At 40.9% G+C, this 23,735-nt stretch overlaps 1 protein-coding gene across 4 annotated transcripts in view; it reads right to left on the reverse strand.

Annotated features, from left to right (window-relative positions):
* Positions 1-23,735, reverse strand: part of PLEKHG4B (pleckstrin homology and RhoGEF domain containing G4B) — a 79,267-nt gene that overhangs the window by 41,089 nt on the left and 14,443 nt on the right. For 3 of the 4 annotated variants that reach the window (XR_013978542.1, XM_080976461.1, XM_080976463.1), the window contains exons 2-7: positions 21,588-21,785; positions 9,857-11,177; positions 6,780-6,974; positions 4,775-4,898; positions 3,033-3,126; positions 826-912 (exon numbers count right to left, since the gene is read on the reverse strand). Coding sequence is in view for 3 of the 4 variants with exons in the window: in XM_080976461.1 (XP_080832587.1) it covers positions 826-912; positions 3,033-3,126; positions 4,775-4,898; positions 6,780-6,974; positions 9,857-11,177; positions 21,588-21,785 (2,019 nt within the window). In the remaining variant the exon portion in view is untranslated. The remainder of the gene's footprint in view (positions 1-825; positions 913-3,032; positions 3,127-4,774; positions 4,899-6,779; positions 6,975-9,856; positions 11,178-21,587; positions 21,786-23,735) is intronic. The other variant, XM_080976462.1, reaches the window with a different exon arrangement.

The following is a 23,735-nucleotide window of genomic DNA, read 5'->3' on the forward strand; positions in this document are numbered from 1 at the left end:
AATCTCGAAGAATTGCAGCTGGTCAAAAAGTAGCCTGGCAGCTTTCTTCATATATGGGATTTCCCTTTTACCAAATTCTTCAGGAAGGGGAATTTGCATTATCTGAGTACTGGCATAAAGTGGGAAAGTAATAACATCAGTGTACCCACCCCTTCAGGGAGAAGTCACTGAATGAAGTGCTTGGTGAATGAGGGAAGATACTCACCAAATAGCCTGACATAGCAATCCGACTCTCTTCTCTGCAGAGGGGCAGAGAAACTTTCCCAGCCTCTTCTGGGCAACCATCTGAGGGACATGTGCCATTTGTGGGCAAAGCCAGAAGCAAAAATAGGCAAAGCAACTAATGCCCATTTGAGCTTTCTAAAGTAGCCTTGTATCGATGTCACTCACACACAGTTCTCTGCCTTCCATCCAGACAGGCAAGAGGCAAGGTCAGAGCTCAAGGACACATTCCAACCAGGCCAGAACACTCAAGAGCAGGGTCAGTGAGGGGGGTGGACCAGGGAGAAGATCAAGGTCTAGACAGGTGGGTCTGGAGGACCACATCTGGCCCCTGGGTCCTAGGGCTCTCACCCTTGCTTTAAAGGGACACTATCCCTCAAGAAGAAAAAAGACACACAGAGGGTCACACATTTAGCTTGACATTAGCCAGTCCTTACTCAGTCTCCTTTGATCTCAGAAGGTTTTGTTGTTGTGAAGCTAGTTACCAATGCTGTCTGGCTTCCTGAGAGCAACATAGCAGAGGCGCTTACTGCAGGATAACTGTGGCGTAATTCACATGAGCTTTCCATATTTAAAATTCTGTTTAAATATATATATATATACCTGAAATGCAACTTCTTTGTCAGGCTTAAAGGCAGATTCCTTATCAGTCAAGATCAGAACACTATGAATGGAATGAGGAACGGCATTCTAAAAACAAAATGAATTTGATGAAATACAATATGCACACCTTATTTGAAATAAGAATTAAGAAAAACCAACAGCAAAAACCAATAGCAGCAGCAATCACTGAGGAGGATTCAGACTGGAAAGACAGTTAGCAGATAATGCCAGCACAGTGGAACCTCGGGTTATGTACCGTCCTCCTTACGCATGCTTTGGGTAACGTGCTCCGCTAACCCGGAAGGAGATGGCCCTGGGTTGCAACCTTTGCCCCAGGATGCGAGTGGAAGTCGCGCACTGGCAACGCGCTGGTAGCAGGAGGCTCCATTAGCAAAAGCGCGCCTCATGTTAAGAATGGTTTCGTGTTAATAACGGACCTCTGGAACGAATTAAATTCGTATCTGGAGGTACCACTGTACACCAGAAGTAAGCCCCCTTGATCTTAATATAAATGTGTTTTGTATTTCACACAAAAGACTCTTTAGCAGACGTAGTTACAGTAAGCAGAGTACTCTTTTTGATGTTGTCAACTGCTCCTTCTGAGAAAGCAAGGAGAAGTAGCAGTAACATCTGCACATCTTGTCCTCTCTCTCTCTCTCTCTGGAAGTGGTGTGGGACTGGGTAACAGCAAGGAGGAGGAGGAGGCGGAGGAGGAGGAGTGTGCACCTAGGAAGATGTCCAAGGGGCCCCCAAAACCTGAAACTGGCATAAACAACTGGATTGACACCTCCTTTGCCTCACTTGCAGAAGGTAAATATGGCTGGCAGGTCTCCTGAGACTCAGATATGGTGGTGAATCTTAAAGCAGAGAGCCTGGTGGTAGCTGGTGGCTCAGGGATGGAGCCAGAGGGAGGGAGTGCAGCTAAGAGCAACAACACCTGTCATTAAAGTACTTAACTTTGGCTGGGCAGTGTTCAAAGTTTTAATTCAAAAAGGAATGCTGGATGCCACTGTGACTTTTAGGAAATGTTGCTGTCCTCACCCACATCATTATAATCAAATCTAGTATGGTCAATGTTACACACCCCACCTTCTTCAAGTTCACCAGAATCCGCAGAGAGCCAAACTGCATTTTATTTGTGTAACTAAAATTATGAACATTATAAAATTGAATTGTTTCCAAAACACATTTTTCCTTCAAGCAAGGGAGCAGATAATAACATAAAGACATCAGTTAAACCCTCACTACATAAAAAAATGTACAGAACAACCTTTTTTTTAGGAAATGCCCTTTACATTATTGTAGATACAAACTTTGATGCACTATGAATTAATTTTTTTTAAAAAAATCAAAAGTGGAGTTAATATATGGAAAATGCCAGATCCTTACAAAGAAAGGGATTATAATAAATAACAGCATTATTCAACTACTTTCAGCCGAGGCCAGAGTTTGCTAATACACTGTGCCAAGACAAACTGCCTTGCTTTCAGAATTTAATTCTACTTCTTGTGATGACTTGCTTTTCCACACGGAAATATGCCTGTCATATTGTAGGTGTATAGAAAATACTAAAGTCAGCTTAGTGAGATAATTATATTGCTGTGAACTGAACAATAATTAGCTTCCCCACCTACATAATGACTTGGAGACCACAAAGTACCTGATTACCTACTACTAGACGCTTTCCCCAGAACATATTTCTCCAAAACCTGTAAGTATGTTAGCCGAAGAATGCTGTTGAAACCCCATGACATTCAGTAGGGGGCTACAAATGTTGGAAAACATGTCACATGCAATGCTTTCAGGATGAGGACGTGTGGCTCCAGAATTGGCCTCCACCGTCACTTATGGACTCATTGTTAAAACCGTGTTTATGAAAGACAATCTTACTCAGCTACGAGTGATCGCTAAAGAAGAATCCATAGTGCTAGCCTTTTATAGTTCCAGGCCAAATAATGAGAATAAACACTAGCAAATGGGTATAAATCAACCATTCTTACCCCCATCACTATAAGTCGCATAAACTGAATACCCTGAAGCTTAATGCTAGTAGTTTTTGGATTATCAACAGAAAAGGCCTACTGAAAATGCCCTGGCTTCAAATGAAGAAATATTGTTCATTTTCCCTGGACAAGATGGACACATAATAATTAGAATAATTAGAATAATATCCTTCTTTTAGTTTGTGATGCTAAATACATTCATACCTGTAATGCTGTAAAGGCTTTGAAGAGGACAGCTACATTCTGACTTTTGCGGGCATCCACTAAAATAAGTAGCCCCAAAGAACGGGCATCCTTTCTGAAAGAAATAAGAGGAAGTTATTTAAACCACACTTACAAAATGTTTAAAAGTACAGTGGTACCTCAGGTTACAGACGCTTCAGGTTACAGACTCCGCTAACCCAGAAATAGTACCTCGGGTTAAGAACTTTGCTTCATGATGAGAACAGAAATCATGTGGTGGCAGTGGGAGGCCCCATTAGCTAAAGTGGTGCTTCAGGTTAAGAACAGTTTCAGGTTAAGAACAGACCTCCAGAACGAATTAAGTTCTTAACCCGAGGTACCACTGTAAAATGAAAATGAAATACGTGGCCATAATGAGCACAGAGGAAGATTAAATAGCAATTTACACCATGCAGCAGCCATGAAAAAGGCAAATTCCATGCTAGGGATTATTAGGAAAGGAACTGAAAATAAAACTGCTGGTATCATAATGCTGAAATCTATGATGCAACTGAATTTGGACTGCTGTGTAGAATTCTGGTCGCCTCACCTAAAAAATTGATATTGTAGAGTAGGAAAAGGTTCAGAAAAGGGCCACCCCAATGATTAAGGGGGAGGGAGCAAGTGCCTTATTAACAAAAGCTGCAGCATTGGGGACTTTTTAGTTTAGAGATAAGGTGAGTAAGAGGTGAATGGATTGAAGTTTATAAAACTATGCATAGCATGGATAAAGCGGATAGAGAAAAGTTCTTCTCCCTCTCATAACGCTACAACTCGTGGATGTCCAACAAAGCCGGATGTTGGGAGATTCAGGACAGAGAAAAGAAATGACTTCTTCACGCAGCAGAACATAGTCAAACTATGGAGACAGTGGCAGCCACCAACTTGGATGACTTTAAGAGAGGATTAGACAAATTCATGGAGAAGGAGAGGCTGCCAATGGCTACTAGCCATGATGACTATGCTCTACCTCCACTGTTGGGGGGCAGCAATGCTTCCGAAAACAAGTTTCTGGAAACTGCGGGGCGGGTGGGAGAAGATTGCTCTTGTGCTCACGTTCTTCCCATAGGCATCTAGTTGGCCACTGTGAGAAGAGAACGCCAGACTAGATGGGCCATTGGTCTCAACCAGCCGGGCTATTCTTATGTTCTTATATAGATGCTTGAGCATCAAGAGAACTGGGTGCCAAGACCTGTTACATACAACAGAACTTCAAGGGACACCATCTAATTCACCCCAAAAGAACTGGTGCACCTATAAGCATTTGTACATGTGCCAAAACTAGCTGAGAGGCAGCACATGGAGATCCACACTGATCCTTGCAATGTTCCCTAATTGTTCTCATTCAGAGTGGTTGGGGCAACCGAGTCACATGGGTGGGGTACAAGAAATAAAGAATAATAATAAATGAAATAACCACAGTGTGAAACATTCACACCAGGCTGGCCACACTCTTTTACCTCCAACAACTGCGAAGAAAAATGAATTTCAGCTGGGGCAGCCTCGCATCCTTGCTGAAGCCCCTCTCACCCACAGCATAGGAACAGGAGCCCTCTGCTGTATCTAGCTACTGTTACACCCTATATAAGCAGTGGTTTTTAGTAGTTCTTCTGTTTCAAGCAAGCTATTATTCTAGGGCCTTGATGAAAATTGAGTCTTAACTCCTCTGCACTACTGGCATGAATGTTACACCAAAAACATGAACAGTTGCTGCTGCTTCTTACCTGGGAATACTGTGGAAATACACTAGAAGTTGTGTGAGCTCATGGACTCTCAAAGGTTCACTTAACCAAGCACTATTACTCATGCAGACCTGCACAACTGCTCTTCCACCACGATCCCTGTTTCCTATGGAAAAATTATATATATAAATGAATCCTCTGTAATAATGTCGACACCTCTTGAGTGTCTTCTTTCCCACAAACCAAATCACTTTTCCCACAAACCAAATAACTTTGCCTGCATGAGTAGAAGTGGCTCCTTTCGAAAGCTGAGGGGGAACAGAGCGTAACAGATTCTTTTGTGGGGAACCTTCATCCCTTTACTTGGGGGACATCTCCCTCCCTCCTCCCACACGTGTCCCTTTGCCCTAGGAAATGCATAAAGGAACAGCTTTGCTTTCTCCTGACTAACAGAGACATCAGTTGAAATAAAAAAATTCCTTCCTGTAGCACCTTAAAGACCAACTAAGTTAGTTCTTGGTATAAGCTTTCGTGTGCATGCACACTTCTTCAGATACACTGAAACAGAAGTTGCCAGATCCTTCTATATATTGAGAAGGTGGGGAGGGGTATTACTTAGAAGGGTGGTGGGAATCGGAGATTGGCAGATAGCTGAGATGAGCCTGTTGACGACTCTTAACGACTGTAATAGGTCTTACAGGAAAAGGCAAGGGGTGAGAAGGTGAGAAATGGCTTAGTCATGTATAATGAGATAAGAATCCGATGTCTCTGTTCAGACCAGGTCTCTCCATTGTTTTAAGTTTGGTAATGAGTTGTAATTCAGCAGCTTCTCTTTCCAGTCTATTTCTGAAATTCCTTTGTAGTAAAACAGCTACTTTGAGATCTTGTATAGAATGTCCTGGGAGACTGAAGTGTTCTCCTACTGGTTTCTCTGTTTTGTGATTCTTGATGTCAGATTTATGTCCGTTTATTCTTTGGCGTAAGGTTTGGCCTGTTTGTCCAATATAGAGAGCTGAAGGACACTGTTGGCATTTGATGGCATACACAATGTTAGACGATGAGCAATTAAATAGTCCCGAGATGGTATGTGTGATGTTGTTGGGGCCAGTAATGGTGTTGTCCGGGTGTATGTGGCAGCAAAGTTGGCATCTGGGTTTATTGCAGGCTCTGGTGCCAGTGTCCGTGTTAAGTCTGGTTGTAGTATTATTGTGGGTTAGGAGTATTATTGTAGTATTATTGTGGGTTAGGTTAGGAGTTGTTTAAGTTGTTTAACAGAGACATCGGATTCTTATCTCATTATACATGACTAAGCCATTTCTCACCTTCTCACCCCTTGCCTTTTCCTGTAAGACCTATTACAGTCGTTAAGAGTCGTCAACAGGCTCATCTCAGCTATCTGCCAATCTCCGATTCCCACCACCCTTCTAAGTAATACCCCTCCCCACCTTCTCAATATATAGAAGGATCTGGCAACTTCTGTTTCAGTGTATCTGAAGAAGTGTGCATGCACACGAAAGCTTATACCAAGAACTAACTTAGTTGGTCTTTAAGGTGCTACAGGAAGGAATTTTTTTATTTCGACTATGGCAGACCAACACGGCTACCCATCTGTAACTAGAGACATCAGTTGTTATGCTGCAACAACAACAAATATTTCCAAACTGAAAACCAAAAGGTTTACATTTTAGAAACAGGCAGCAGTTGCCTGGATTCTTCCTTCAGACAGTGAGAAGATAAGCTCGTTTTTATATGATGGTATTCGCTGTCTGAAAGAAGGATCCTTTGGGGGGGGTGTTGGTCAGTGCTGCCTGCTTGAAGACAAAAAGGCCTACATTTTTCAATTTAAATGTTTTTGTTGCCCGGAGCATTTCTGGAGTACTTTTTGCAGAACTCCCCTCGTCTCCTGCCCATTCCCCTTACCCAGTTAGCCCAACTGTGCTGAGACAGATCATGGGAAGCCCTCCCCCACCCAACATGAAATAAGAGATCTCCGTAAAGTTTGTACATGCTTACACATCATTAACTTTTCACTACTATTAGTACATACCACACAGAGAAATGACTCCAGACTGCAGTAATTCTTGATTAACCTCAAGCAACTGGTGTGATAGCAAGCGCCTGGGGTCCCCAGTGTTTGCAGACAGCAGCTCGTTCTCAGAGCAATGCAGCAGAGGTGGTGAATTTACAGTAGACTCGCAATCTCGAAAATCAATTCTGGAGTCTCCGAGGTCTGGAGAAAATACTAGTGATGTGAAAGAAGACAGCTTAGAGTCTCCACCCTCTCTTTTTAAAAAATAAAATAAAATAAAAATGTGTTTTATTGGTTTTCAAGTGTAACACCGTAAACATAGCGTAAAGCCAAAAAACACATAGAGTACATATTATTGGACTGTCAATTGCATAAAGTAAAATTAAGGAATATGCATAATAGTTTCACTGTTTAATTAGTCCACACCCATGTGACATAGGGAGTTGTAACAGCTGTGCTGACATAGTCATGTGAACAATAAACAAAGACCATGTGTCTAAAGATTTGTTCCTCTTTGCCTGTCCATTTACAACACTGCTGTGATGGAAAGTGCTAGTTCCCAAGCAGAAGCATACCTGGAAAGCAAAGTAAAATTTTCTCCTGTTTTCTACCAGGCAGCTATCTCCAAGTAGAGAAAGAGATGAGAGTTCGAAATGAAACCTTAGGGTTACAACTGCTCTCAAGTGACAAAAAGGGCTAATTTAGGATTCACAATCAAATTATGAATGATGGTAACAGAAATTTCAGGGGACATATTTTGCCAGAAAGAATGTTTCTGGAAACAGTCCTACCACACGTGGATCAGGGATCCCACAGCGTTGCACCCTCTCCAACAAGATCTTTCTCTCTTTCCTTTGGAAAGAAGCCAATTTTCACTTTTGAAAAGTGATTTTGTAAAGAGTTACACGGTGATGAAATTTAAGTGGAGCTTGATTTCTTGCAGGACACTAGATACGTTAAAAAAACAACCCACAGCTTTCGTGCCTTAGCCTCTGATCATAATATGCACTCAGCCCTTCTGACCGCACAGTTCCACTTGGATACTGACTGAGAAGCAAGAACTTTGCAGAGAAAAGTTGTTGTCTACGTGCAATCCTATACATGCCTGTATATTGACTTCTCATGGAAGTCTGCATAGGATTGCATCTTAAATCAGTTCTATCTGATGGAAGTCAGTGGGACCAACAGCCTATCACATGTATTTTTGCTTGTGATTTATATTTGCGTTCAATATAAATATGCATACGATTGCAACCTAAATCTTCTTAAATCTCCATCCATTCATTTAAATGGCTTCTGAATAGGCCGATACAAGAATAAGTGTATTAAATGACCAAAATGCTATATGGTTGGTTTTTCATGATTACTTCTTTAAAAAAATCTCTTAATTTCTTAAGAAATTTCTGCTGAAATCTAGGAGAAACTGAAAACCATATAATACCTTCACACAACTTGACAGCCACTTGTTATAGTGCAGTTGCTAAATGTCAGTAGATAAAATAGTATGCTATATTTTAAAGATTTAGCATTTGCAAAATGCTATGCTAAAAAATTACTGTATATGATATTGCTCTTGGCACAATAAATATTTGCTTTTAGAGCAGCCAACAACTTCTGAAGTTGGTTCTGACCTAACCCAAAGCGAAATCCTCTAAAAAAGGGAGAGAGAGGGGAAAAACATTAACTCGCCAAAGCCAGGAACTGAGGATCGGGGGACTTTGCATTTAGTGATTATTTTGAGATACTATGGAACTAATTGAATTGTGGCTCTGACATCCTTGCCTCATCTGCAAAGGGAAGATAATATTGCAAAAGCATCATTCCCCTACATTAAACAAACAGATCTGCCTAAATTTGAAGCTTGGGAATCTGGACTTTTCTGAACACCCAACTGGTTAAAAATAGTTTCAGGGATGCTTCACATATCATCAGTTTCTAACATGAATGTTATTTTCCTACTTCCTACAAAGCAATAGGAAACAGCGTTATTTCCTCATGCATATTGTAAACACCTGACAATTCTAAATGTGTATAAATTGCTGCATACAGGTTGGAATTATGCAAACACAGAAGAGGCTTTTGTGCAGGAATGCAGCGTGGGGGTGAAGACTGTTAAATACAGTGTGTGTGTGTGTGTGTGTGTGTGTGTGTACACGTATATATCCATTTACATATACATATGGCCAATATACTCTTCTGTCTAATGAAGTCAGATTTATCTAGCATCACATAAAACACTTTATAAGAAAACTTCTTTGTAATATGGGTTTCTCCAGGACCTCTGTGGCTCCCCACAGCTACTGGACCAAATGGATACCTCAAGGGAGTGTGGTTTTCCACTATGGAAAATAATGTGACCTAACACCCACAAAGAGTGGCTACAAAGAGCAGTGAGTGGTTAAGAAGAGGGGATGAAGAGGGGGAAAGAGGATCTAGAGAAGGCAGATGAAGACCAGAAATCTTTTTAGCTCATTAATATCCAGAAAAGAAACAAAATAAATTCCCACTGATGATAGCTCTTTGGTCCAGTCAGTCATACATGCCTCATACATAGCATGTACCCAGATATTGGGGGGGGGGCTGTGATTTTCACATGCAGTGTTGTACACTTTGTTTTTCCTTAATCCTGTGCATAATGTCATGTGATAAGTGGTTCTAAATCACATGCACTGGTTCAGTGCAAGTAAAATCCCACTGATTTCCCAACACTTTAGACTGTGCCTATGGTGACTTTAAACCTTGAGTTATCAGAATTGCTAACACAGGATAGATAGCTCTGTAGTTGCTGTTCTTCTGTTGTCTAGCTCCATTTATCCCACTGCCATTCCATTTCCTAGCTCTGTTTGTTCTGCTGTTGGTATGCTTAATGTTATAGATCTATTTACATCATTCAAAGCCACAAACTTATCTTTGAACTCTCAGAATATAGCAGGATATCAGCAGAAAACAAAAACCCCTGCCACCCCACAAATAAACATAAATAGCACCTATGCTTCCAAACTAAAATAAAATAACTAAAGGCACACCGGTTAGCATGGTTTAAACAGGCTGACTAAATAAGAATAAGTGAGGTATCTACTTTGCATCTGTTTTACCTTCATCCTCTTTGCTTTTTGTAGCAATGAATTCTTGAATATGTGACTCCAGTCTCTCAGACCTTGGAGAATGCCCATTTATGATTTTGGGGGGATTTTCACTGAACACTCCATCTGAAGGCACCCTGGATTTATAAACTTCACTCTGTGAGCTCTTATGCGTCCTGTCTAAAGACCGTGATCTTCGTGAACCTGACCTGCTACATGCTGTTTCATGAGGTACAGTCCATTTTTCAGAGGCCTGGGAACGATTCCCAAATCTAACTGTCTGTCTTCTTTCCTCCTGTTTTGAAATTCTTTCAGACCAACAGCTTTCTTGCCAAACATTGTTTTCACATGTTTTTCCAGTGACCCTGCACTCATTCTCCACCTGTCCCATGACATGCTCTGACGGTTCGTCTTCTGCAATGGATTCCTCAGAGCTAGAACCAAGACTCATTGGGTTTTGCAAAGCTTCTATATAAGACTTTCTAAACAATCGCTTTGTTTCAAAATACAGAGAATCCCGCCCTCTTTGACATGGGCTGCTCAGGTCTGTGCTGAAGGATATGCTTTTGGGGCCATTTCTTTTCACTAGCGGAGGAGTTGCTGAATCTTTAAACAAATCGGGTGTCAATTCAGATGTCATTTTTGGTTCCTTGATGGCTTGCTCTGCAACTGAAAGCGCTCTTGGATTTGCTTCATCAACAGTTCCATGCTCAGCTTGGGGTGCTGGGGTTTGTATTTCAGCCTTGCTCCCAGGGCCATGACATAAATCAGAATCATCATCACCTTGATTTCCACAGTTGCCTGCAAGCGGTACCTCTATCACGGTAGAACAGGTATCGTTAGAGGTTGAACTCTCATGTGAGCTGCTGCTTTCCATTGTCTGTGTCATAGCTTTAGCATCAGGACTGCTGCTGATCAATTTTTCAAGCAGAGAGCTTTTGGAATATGTCTGCAGAATTGTTTCAGCTGTAGGGACAAATATAGGGTTCACAATATTTTTCCAAGGTGTCCTATATATGGCTGGGCCTGTGGTCAGCAAGCAGCTCTGCAAAGGACAGCCATTCAGTTTACTGTTTACATTTTCCAAAAACTCTATTGTGAAAATATATCCGTACATGGTTTCAGGTACAACAAGCTCTTCCATTCCTTGCCCATGTCTGGAGAGACATTTTAACACTAGGTTGACTGACTGCTTTCTCACCGGCACAATCTGGAAGTAAAAATCTCCTGGTTTTAAACGGGCTTTGTGGAGAGACGCCAGTTGCACTATGATCTTCTCATGGATGCACAATGGCCATCCTTCATGGTAAAAAATAAGGCCGGTATAATTGCTCTGTAAAAAAGAGAGAAAGCAAACTAAGTGAAATATAATTGCCTATATTATACTATTAACATTTGTGCAAATTTAACCACCTTTTAGTACAACAGAAAAATGTGGTAAATTAATGTAGCAGTTGACTCGTAGTAAACAATAAAAAGTTATGTTCTATTTTAGAACCAACAAAAGTTTCAGAATCAATACTGTCTTATGAGTACAAATAATTAACATAGATCACAAAACTAGTCCTGAACATATTCCTCTGACTACTGTGATCAGTTGCTGAACTCATTCCTAGAAATGTTATATCAATTTTTTCAAATATGCTGCAGGGCTAGGAAAGAAGACCCTTCTACATTTTTGAATGACTGATTTTGTTATCAAGCTGCCAAACCATGAGAATGGTAATTCATTACCAGCAAATTGCTAGAATTTTCACAGGAAGTGACAAGCTTCCCTTACGCAGATCATGTTCAAACATGATGATAGTGCTCATATTATGGTAGCTTGCCCCCCCCCCCATATACAGTATTTATAAAACTGAAATAAAGCAATGTTAATATTTTGGGATTGTTGGGTTGTCTTTAACAGATATATCAACTATCCAGGTAGAAAAAACATTCCCATTCAAAGAAGTAATGCAAACAAAGCTGAAAAAAGGTTATAGAATGAAAACCACTTTGGTTTGTGCTGGTCAATACTCTTGATTAAAACTGTCCTGGGACTAAAGAAATGCAGAAGGGCCATTCCACCCAGTTCGTGGTAGAGAACCTGCATTTGCTAGTGAACATAAAGTCATAGAATCATAAAACTGTAGGGTTGGAAGGGACCTCAAGGGCCATCTATATGCTGTAAGCTACCCAGAGTGACTGGGGAAACCCAGCCAGATGGACGGGAAAATAACAACAACAACTAGTCTACAGAGAGTTTCAGCCAGTCCTCAATCTCTGTATGATAAATGTTTCCACATTTGTCTGGATCTTGTTCACAAGTGCGCACCTAAAAATGTAATGTGTGAAGTTTGACTTGTGATTTCCCAGAGTTAACAAAGGGATGCATCTTAGTAACTGAGGCTATAAAGAAGCATTAGGAAACACTCTCCGTGACCCTTTCCTCTTGAGGGAGAGCTGCTAAGTTCGGAGTACATAAAGATTCCATTGTTTCTTTTCAAATGAACAATATTGGGAGAGCAAGGTATCTGACGGAGGCATCCTGTCTCTTTGCCAGGGGTGGCATATTTCTGTCTCAGGTTTCCATTCACTGAGCAGTCATTTCTTTACTCATGGGCTCTGACAAGGGGATTTCCTTTGACCAGCAAGATTCACCCTTTGGATCTGAAGAGGCTCAACTCCATTAAAGCCTTTTGTCTGGTTAATAATGCCAGGGTAAGGCAGGGGTGGGGGAGCCCTAAAGCTTTAAAGCTTCACTGAATGCTGTAAGAATTAAAGGATTAGGCCCCATTCCCTTAACTTTGAAATTAGTAGCAAAAGAAAAATAGTCAGGTCCCAACCTAAGTTTCACATAAGTGAGCAAGGATTTGGAAGGCATTTCTGTATAAATGCAATGCCAGTCACATACAACTGCACACTTCCTTATAATAGTGCTATGAACTGTAACTGAGAGACCATTGAGAGAGTTTGGGCTAAACAAGTAAGGTGGAAATGGATGTTTCATGGTACAAGTAGTAGATGAGGATTTCTTTAAACATCTATCCCAGATTTCAGCACCAAAAATAAAAGTAAGTAATCCAGGGCTGCTGCTCATTTGTTGAGTTTTGGGTATGAATTCAGGATCTAACACAATGTTGACTACTATTAACTACCTACAGCTCTCTGCCAGCACTCTGAAACACCAATGTGCAGCAGGATTTCTCCTAAGTTGAAGAAGATACGGGTGTGAGGAGAGTCAGGGGGCTTTCATGAGGAGAGAATGCAGAGTTAATTCACTGCGCCAGAATATGAATATGGTGGTATCCTTGGGCTTTAGTGGAGTAAGTGTTGACTTCCCTTCACTTTCCCCAGGAACCTCATGAAATCATAGAGGTGGGCTCCTGGGTGGAGGCTGGGGCACATGGAGAGCGCCCGGTGGCGGCAGGGGGTGGCTGCCCCCCTCAATATTGGGGGGCATAGCCCCCTGCCCCTCGATATTGGGGGCTGAAGCCCCTTGCACATCATATACCCGCCACCCCTGCCTGCATCACATGTTCTTTGGTCCTCCCTGAGCTTCCAGGAGGCAAATCATCCTACATTCATGAGCACTTTTCAGCATAACAATCTTGTAGTCCCACAATCAAGGCCCTACGAAACAGGAGATTCTTTGTATGATTTCATTCAAACATTGCTATTGTGAAGCTTCTGGTATTTGATGCTTGCTGATGTAATGCTTTCGGCTCTGAACACATCCACTGTAGGGTCAAAATCATACCCTGAGGTAATAGCCTTTGCAGCTGTCCAAAAGCCAAATATATTAGTTTTCTGATTCATTCCTAAAGGAATGTGTTTATTGAAACAGACAGCAGGTACGCTTCAATACCTCTCTTCCTCTTTCAGGTCTGGGCTGGTGTGTTGCATCTACCAACTACTAATTATCTTCTATTCTGGGTTTTCTCTTTTACTGTGCTAATCAAAATGCTATACCAATTTACTTTGTTTAAATACCAGGGTGCTTGTTGGTGTAACAACTGAACTATGTCATTAATCAGTAGGATAACTCGCTTTACAGGTGTTTCTCAAGTACGTTCAATGACAGTTAGTTTTGGTTTTTTACTAACAAGAAAAGAATCAACATCTAGAAAACCAACAATTGAAAGTTTCTTTAAAGACCTCTGTACTGAGTATTATTCAACTGGTGTTCACTTAGGATTCAAATAAAAAATGGTAGGGAGTTAAAAAAAACTTGATTATAAGTTAAAACTCAATTTAAATGTTTTGCTTTGCAAGAAATTATAACTTTGACTTTTAAAAAAGCTATGAAAAAGCTTAGAAAAGTAGAGAAATTAGGCAAGCATTCCCACACTAAAAGGGTATTTATTAGACCAGCTGGCAATCTAAATGTTACATTGCAGTGTTCAAGTATTCATTCATTAATTCAGATGAAACAACAAATATTTTGACATATTAAGCACTAACAAGTTTATGGCGTAAAGGTATGTGGACAAGAGTCTAGCTCAAAAAAGCATATGCCATCATAAATAATTAATCTTTTAGGTGCCACAAAACTCTTCATTATCTTCAGCCCAAACAGCCTAACATTGCTGCTCCTCTGGAAAATTCACAGAATCATAGAATCACAGAACTGTCAGTATCACAGAGACCCTGAGGGTCAGAAAGTCTAACCCAGGAATCTTGTATTACATATTTCATATAACAAACACATAATTCTCATAACACGCAATTCATATAACAAACACAAATTACATGTAGAACTGTGTTCAGAATGCGACCACAGCAGCACTTTGCAGTTCACTGAAACTTAACAGAGAGAGAAACAGAAGTTTTCTTACCATGATTTTCTGTTTCCATTTGTCTCATGAAAGGCATTCCTTACTTTGGGATGGCACCTCCCACAGGCTGAGATGAGCAGGGTGCAAGTTCTTCTACCTCACCAGGTGCCACCCACCCTCCCAGACTGGCTGGAAAATCAAGAACCACTCAACCCCCTCTGATACTTCCATGGAGATCCATGAAATAAGGCCACAACACAGGTCACTCAAGCAAACGAAACACAAGTACGTAAGAAAAGCCTGCTGGGCAGCCTAATGGCCCATCTAGTCCAGCTTCCTGTTCTCAGAACCAGATGCCTGTGGGAAGCCCACAAACAGGAACTGAAGACAAGAACAGCCTCCTCTCCATGTAGTTTCCAGCAACTGATATCAGAAGCACTACTACTGCCTCTGACCATGAAGTCAAAGCATAGTCATCCTGGCTCATAGCCATTGATAGCCTTATCTTCCGTTGATCTGTCTAATTCTCTTTTAAAGCCATCTAAGTTGGTGGCCATCACCTGCTCCTGCCAGAGCGAATTCCAAGGCTGCCGGTGTGTTGCATGAAGAAGCTCTTTTTTTATCTGTCCTGAATCTTCCAATGCTCAGCTTCGTTCTAGTGGTATGAGAGAGGGAGAAAAGCCTTTCTCTGTCTACTTTCTCTATGTCATGCATAATTTTATACACTTATGTCATGTCGCCTCTTACTCACCTTTTCTCTGAACTAAAAAGTCCCAAATGCTGCAGCTCCATCTCCTTGATGATTTTGGTTGCCGTTTTATAACTTTAAAATATCCTATAAAAAGTTAAGTTAAATCTGTGATGATAGATTGGGCAAGAGATGTGGGACATAACATAATGTTTGAAGACTGGGAAAGGTTGTGGAGGAAAGGGGTCAAGTTCACTGCATGTACAGTGTTAAAGGAAAACATTATGAAAATGATGTATAGATGGTACTTAACCCCTGTAAAATTAGCAAAGATATATCGTAATAGTGATAATCTATGCTGGAAATGTAAAGAAAAAGAGGGTACCTTTTATCATATGTGGTGGACCTGCCCAAAGGTGAAAGACTTCTGGGAGAAGATAACCAGAGGCCTTTTTTCTTGGAATAACAAGTCTGGAATTGCCCAAGAAAGATGTTAGATTGTTTTTGTATGCCACAACTGCAGCTAGAATTTTGTTAGCTAAGAATTGGAAAACACAAGAAGTCCCAACAGTGGAGGAATGGCAGATGAAGATGATGGACTTTTCGGAGCTAGCCGACCTGACCGGAAGAGTCCGCGACCAGAAGGAGGAGGAGTACCAGGAGGAATCGATGAAATTCAAAGACTATTTAGTTAAATATGCTAAGAAAACATAATTGGAAAAACTTGCAAATACCAGATAGGCTTAGGATTTAAATATGTGATGTTAGAGAACAATACGTTTAAAGTTAAAATGAAAAGAAAGAAATATGTTAAGTGATTAAGTTAATTTTATGAGAAAATTGGTTTTGGAAAACTGTTAAAATGATATACACTGAAGCTCAGCCAGGGGGATGCGAGGAAGTCACTTAACAATGTTACTAAGATTGGAGTAAGTACAGCTAAGATTTATGTTTGTTTGTTTAAAAATTCTGGAAAATCAATAAAAAAAATTGGGGGGAAAAATACAATATCCTATAAAAAGTGAGGTGACCAGGACTATACACAATATTTCAAATGCGGCCACACCATAGATTTGCATAATGTCATTATGATACTAGTAATTTTATTTTCATTTCCTTTCCTATTTATCCCTAGCATTGAATTTGCCTATTTCATGGCTGCCACACACTTTCGACATCATCACTGAGCTAGCCACTACTTCCCCACCAGCCAGTTCAGACCCCATTAATACATGTGAAATTAAGATTTTTTTGCCCCAACATGCATCACTTTACATTTGTTTGCATTGAACTGCATTTGCCGTTTTACCACCCATTCAACTAGTTTGGAGAGATCCTTTCAGAGCTCTTCACAAGTACATTTTTGTTTTAATGATCTGGAACAATTCAGTATCATCAGCAAACTTGGTCAGCTCACTGCTCACTCCTAACTCTAGATCATTTATTAATAAGTTAAAAAGCACGGGGGGGGGGTCTTCCTTCTAAGTCTTGTTAAAAGCTTGTTGAAAGCTCAAATACACTATGTCAACCAGATCACCTCTTTGTGGTTGCTGACATCCTCAAATAACTCTAATAGGTTTGTGAGACAGGCTTACCCTTACAGAAGCCATGCTAGTTGTGTTCAGCAAGGCTTGCTCTTCTATATGTTTGGTTATTTTATCCTTAACAATACATTCCACCAGATTGCCTGGGCCAGACGTTAAGCTAACTGGTCTGTAATATCCAAGATCCAAAACTCCAGCTAAAACTTCACATGGACCCAGTGCCTGCAAAATGTATGTAAACTACTAATACTGTGGGTTGTCTTTTACACATATTCAACTTTCCTTAAGGGTCAGTTCATCCTTTCAACTAAGGCTTGCCTATCAATACCACTCAACAGGTCTCAAAAGTAAACAGCCATTGCATCCTAGTAAGTTTTACATAGCTATGATGTACTAAAATGATGTATGTGGCAACTTTGCTGCCACATACACCCGGACAACACCATTACTGGCCCCAACAACATCACACATACCATCTCGGGACTATTTAATTGCTCATCGTCTAACATTGTGTATGCCATCAAATGCCAACAGTGTCCTTCAGCTCTCTATATTGGACAAACAGGCCAAACCTTACGCCAAAGAATAAACGGACATAAATCTGACATCAAGAATCACAAAACAGAGAAACCAGTAGGAGAACACTTCAATCTCCCAGGACATTCTATACAAGATCTCAAAGTAGCTGTTTTACTACAAAGGAATTTCAGAAATAGACTGGAAAGAGAAGCTGCTGAATTACAACTCATTACCAAACTTAAAACAATGGAGAGACCTGGTCTGAACAGAGACATCGGATTCTTATCTCATTATACATGACTAAGCCATTTCTCACCTTCTCACCCCTTGCCTTTTCCTGTAAGACCTATTACAGTCGTTAAGAGTCGTCAACAGGCTCATCTCAGCTATCTGCCAATCTCCGATTCCCACCACCCTTCTAAGTAATACCCCTCCCCACCTTCTCAATATATAGAAGGATCTGGCAACTTCTGTTTCAGTGTATCTGAAGAAGTGTGCATGCACACGAAAGCTTATACCAAGAACTAACTTAGTTGGTCTTTAAGGTGCTACAGGAAAAAATTTTTTTATTTCGACTATGGCAGACCAACACGGCTACCCATCTGTAACTAAAATGAAAAGAAACCCTTCAAAATAAAGCAGATATTACAACTGAAAATGTAGTGGCATTGCATTTGCTTCGTATGCAGAAGCTCCAAGATTCAATCCACAGCATCCATAATTTACTTTTTAAAGGATTTTAAAAGGCCAAGGTAAGACAGTTTCATATATTCGTCATTACTTCTGATAACACTTAGGGCTCATCCAGACTTCCCTTGCTCCACCACTTTCTTCCAGGGAAACCCAATATTTACTGCTGAATCGGAGCAAATGTCAATTGGGTTTTCTCTGGATTGATGTTTGTTCCAATTTATCACTAAAGAATAGCATTTCCAGGAGAAAGCAGTGGGGCTAGGGCAAAACCGCTTGGACCTATGCCAAGCAAGTGTGAGACAAACAGAAAACAGCTCAGATTCACACTTTCTAGGCATGGGACAAGCACAAGTATGAATGAACCCTTAGATTCTGTTCAGCCTTAATATGAGAGTCGATGCAAGTACAGCATCCTTAAGCACTTTCCACTAAGTAAGGATACTTAAGTGCTGTGAGAAATTAAATTAACAGTCAGAAAAGGAATTGTTTATATCTGGAAATAAGTGCCACAGAGTTCAACAGTATTTTCGCTAAGGAAGCATGCTTTAAATTGCACCCTGAGAGAACTGACATAGGCTGCAATCCTAACCCCCAATGTGTGTTGCTAGAGAGGGTGGAGCCTGAGTGGATATCCCAGTTTGTTGGCCTTCAGCCTCTACTGGCAGAGGGAAGGTTCCACCACAATGAAGGCACCCACTGCAGGCATGTCAGTAACCTGTGGAAGGGCCCCCAAATGGTGCTGGAGGTGGAAGTGTGCCAGCCATGGTCTGCTGGAAGTTGCTCCAGCTCCTAGAGAAGGGCCCAATTTGGGCCCCACTGCTGTGACAGCAAGTGCAGCCAGCTGGGATTCAGAAGTGGCAGTGAATCTACATCTTCACGCCCCAGTTGGGATTGATTTGGAGAGAACATGTGCAGCACTGGGATCCACATGCTTTTCATGTTACTACTTTGCGTAACATTCAAATCAGCATAAATCCAACTTCTGATAATGCCTAGCAGAGCTTGGTTTACTATAAAGAACATTATTATGAGCAGCAAAATTCACTGTGGTGATAAAATAAATAAAAAGAGGTTACTCTTGCATCTCCAATCTGTTTCCAGATTATTATGAGACTAAAACATCAATCTCTCCTCCTTGCCCCCAAACCAGCAATTAACTCAGCTGGGAAAATACGCTATTTCTACTGTATCAGCAGAGACCATGATAGCTACGATTTCCCAGTCAGGAAACTGAAGGTTGCCAGCAAAAGAGGGGGAAAGAAATACTTGCTGAGGCAAAGCAAGAGGAGAGTGGCATTTGAGGGCTGAAACCTCTGTCATCAGGGCAATGAATAATCGTACACAGTTCATTGTGGAAACAGAACCGTCCTTTATGCGGCTACAATTAAACAGTCACTAAATCCCTTGCTCTGACTCCTGTTGAGCCTCAGTACTTTGCACAAACACTGGGCTATAAATTCTTTTGCCTCCCTACTGAGTTGCAGTCTGGGGGCTGTAAATCTTCAAGTGATTTCCTGAATAATTGCATTCCTGAGAAAGTTGCATTCACAAGGTGGGCAACCACTCTCTCCTTCCGCTTCACTCCCAGCAAAGAAAGTGGTCCTGCTCACAAAGAAGCCAGCTGAAGAATTAACTGACTTCAATGGATGAAGAATAAACTTGAAACGGTAATAATTAGGCTGTGCGTGCCTATGAACAGGGAAAGATTCAAGTACTCAAGTGGTATTTCACATTAAAAATATGTAACTAAAAAAGTTTGATTGTTTGAACAGAGTTTTGTTTTCTATACTCTTTATCATACTAATAACAATAAAAGTTGCTCAGCTTCTGAACCAAAATTTCTTAATTATCTATTAGCAGTTTTGAATTACTGCTGCCTGAAACTTGGACAGATGTGAAACTTGCATGGTGAAACATGCATGGTGAAATGATTAGATAGATTTGATTGTTCTCTAACAAACCAAGGTATTTCATAGCTTAAAGACAGTTTCAACTAAACCTATGGTGTCAAATATCAAGCACAGTCCTCAATTACCCAGTACTACATACACACTTCAGTTCTGTGGAAGCACAGGAAAAGCAAAGCATGCAGACTAAGTGGAGAATTCAGATTTTCATGACAGATAATTTTAATATGTCTAGTGCAGGCTATGCACAGTTATGCTTATTTGACACAAATGAGGGTAGGGGGGAATTGTTTAGTACAAGTTGGACTAGGCAAGTTACTGCACCAGCAGATCAGCAAAAAGCATGATTATCCATAAAAAGTAAGACACTGTGCACTTAGAGACTTTCAAAAAACTTTTTACAAAGCAGCTCACAAAGGACTCCTGAGTACTACCTTTGCAATCATGGAATAAGGTGAGAGGTCCTCTTGTGGATCAGTAACTGGTTGAGAATCAGGAAGCAAAAAGTAAGAATAAATGGACCGTTCTCCCAATAGAGGTCCACCCCATCAAGGAATAGTAGAGTTTTCTGATGATATGAAACTGTTGGGGATGGTTAAAACAGAAGGTGGTTGCAAAGAGCTCCAAAAGAATCTCTCAAAACTGGGTGAGTGAGAATCAGGAAATCAAATGCTAGTCAGTGTAAGCTGCTGTAAAGTGATGCACACTGGGACAAAATATCTATCAGGAAACAGAATGAAAACAAAACTGCCAGTATTATAATAAACAAATCTATGGTGTGATTGCACTTGGAAAACTGTACAATGGTACCTCGGGATGCGAATGGGACCGTCTGTGCATGCACGAGCAGCGAAACCCAGAAGTAACACTCTCCGTTACTTCCGGGTCGCCGCGGAGTGCAACCCGAACGCGCTCAACCTGAAGCGTATTTATCCTGAGGTATGACTGTATATGGTTCTGGTCACAAAGCAAGTAAGAGACATGAAAGAGGCATAAAAAATTAAGCCTGGTGTGGGGGAAAGTACATAGAGAAAAGTTTTTCTCCTCTCATAATACTAGGACATTTGATGCAGATGAATGTTTGAAGATTCAGGACAGAGAAGAGAAATAACTTATTCACACAGTGCATTGTTAAACTTACTGGATTTGCTCCCACGAGAGGCAGCGATGGCCACTAAAAGATGATTAGACAAATCCATGGAACATAAAGCTATCAACACTGGCCATTTAAAGAAGTCTAACCAAGTTCATGCTAGACTTTCAATGATTTACTCAAATTCTGATGCCCATGGAAAGAAAGCACACACACAAATTACAATCATAAATCATTTTTCTTACCCTCTTATCATTTATCGGCCCAACAATATAAATTCTGTAGCAAAATATAAAAAACCCTCCTACCATTCTCCTAAAATGTACTACAGCACAAATTCATGGAATTATATTCCAAACAAATACAAAACGTGATGCTTCGCTTTCCAGTGTCTTACTAGAATGAACTTTCCCATGGTTATCTAGGGTTTCGTTTGCCTAGCAGTTAAAAGATTAAACAGCATCTTATTCTGCCCTCCTCATGCTTGGATAATGAACAAAGAGTCTCTGTTTTGCCAGAGTAGATACAAATATACTTACACAGGTTTCCCGTTGGATACACTGTAAGACTCTCTTGGCAGGAACAAGAAAATCAATTAGACATCTGAGACCATCTCCGTGATAAAACTTTTCAACAATGCTGAAAAGCTGCCACAGAACAGTAGCAGCTGTGGCCTCAAAAGGTGGATATAGAGAGGAAAGTGTATTCTGGATATAAATATCGAGGGATTCAGAGTTCTGAAATAAATAAATAAAAATCACAGTGTTAGGCAGTGGGGAAGAAGTGTAGATTCTACACAGAAAAACAATATTAACTACCCTGGTTTTCAAACTATGTCATAGCAAACCTTGGGGTTCCCCAGACACTTTCCAGGGTTTCTTCAAAGAGAAAATAATGGATAAATGTACCCAAACAACAAGTTTATCCACCACTACCAATCATCATCTAAGGTGCCGTGTCCTTTGGAAGAGAGAGGACAAAACGAAAGCATGCAAACCCTGGAAATAGGAAGACTCCCACACAGATGAACAATTCCCTTTGAATTCCATCCCCCATTTACTGAGAGGCCTGCCAGTCTAGGACCTCTTTGAGTGGATTACTTTCCCAAAATTATTATTTATTATTATTATTAATGTATTACATTTATACACCACCCTTCATCCGAAGATCACAGGGTGGTTTGCAGCATAAAAATGCAAAAAGAAAACACAAAATACATATCATAGTTACAACAACAACAACAACCCAATAGCCCCCTTCAACAAACACAGAGGTTCTTTAATCAGCCCAAGGCCTGGTTATAGGGGAACCTTTTCACCTGGCGTCTAAAGGTTAATGTAGTGAAGGTGCCAGGAGAGTCTCCCTGGGGAGAGCATTCCACAAATGGGGAGCCACCACAGAAAAGGCCTGCTCTTGTGTTGCCACCCGCCAGACCTCATGAAGAAAATTCTATCGAGTTGTAACAATAACTTTTGTCGCATAGCTTTCACATATGAGAACATTTCCAAAAGTTGTGAAACATCTGATATATTGCATATTAATGCTTTTGATTTCCTTGTGTGTTCCACAGCTGCAAAGCTCCAGGGGAGTAACTGCAACTGAGGGGCACCTGCTTTCCACACAGTCCCATTTCCAGTCCCTCCTACTTAAAAAGGATCATGCGGCCAGTGACATGAAAGACCTCCCTGTGTGTAACTCTGAAGACAGAAGGTATCAGTCACAATAGACAATACTGGATTCCCAGACCACTGCCTGAACCATGCTGGTCTAGAGTGCTGAGGGCAAGGCTCAGGAAACAAACAGAGCATCCTCTCAGGACCTTGCAATGACTGAACTGCTTTTGACTCTGTTATCACCATGATATATTTGCACAGGGGTTGGCATGGCAATTAGCCCCTCCCTGGCAGGAAGAGCACTTGTGTGTACATAGGCTGGTGTTGGGTTTCTTTTGAGAGACAAAACCCGCCAACATCAGCAAACACGGCAGTGACACTTTAGTTCCCAACCCTTGCTAACGTAAATGGGAGGGAGAGGAGGAGGGAGGATCCGCAGGCCAGAACCAGCGCAAGCAAAGGGGAGCCATAAAGCTTCTCGCACACCAAGGAGCCACCCAAACCGCCACCATCCTGCTTCCGGAGTTTGTCTCATAATGTGTCACATCCTCTTAGTAACCATGGAAACCCCAACTGTGTAAACGTTAACTATAAGGTCACATTCCTGCCCTGCCACATCGTCGTATAGGAAAACTCTGTCCTAAATCATAGGAATAGAAATCTAAAGAGACTGCAGGGAAACCTGAGGCAGAAAGTGCCAGAATATTTTAAACATTTCTGGATAGAGGTAGAAAGATCTCGCAATTTTGGTTCTGTTTCACATTTTTTTAATCTTAAATTCAGTTCTCCACATTTCTGCAGCAATTTGTGCATTTCTCCACCCAAAAATATTTATCAGTTTTTTTAGTGAATTTCTCCTAATAAACACAATTTTGACTAGTGTATGCATTTTTGCAAGGACTTTCTCCTAATATAATGCATTTCTGTATATTTTCACTGATATATTCATTTTAAAGCAAATTTTCCTTTAATATTTGCAGTTTTGTAAACGCTGTTTGAATGGAGAACTACACTTAAAAACTCAGATGTGTGAACGATGGCTGTGTTTTGATTCTCATATTGTTTCGGAAAGTG

This window comes from Podarcis pityusensis (assembly GCF_964106645.2).
Source record: "Podarcis pityusensis genome assembly, chromosome: 13".
NCBI lineage: Eukaryota > Metazoa > Chordata > Lepidosauria > Squamata > Lacertidae > Podarcis > Podarcis pityusensis.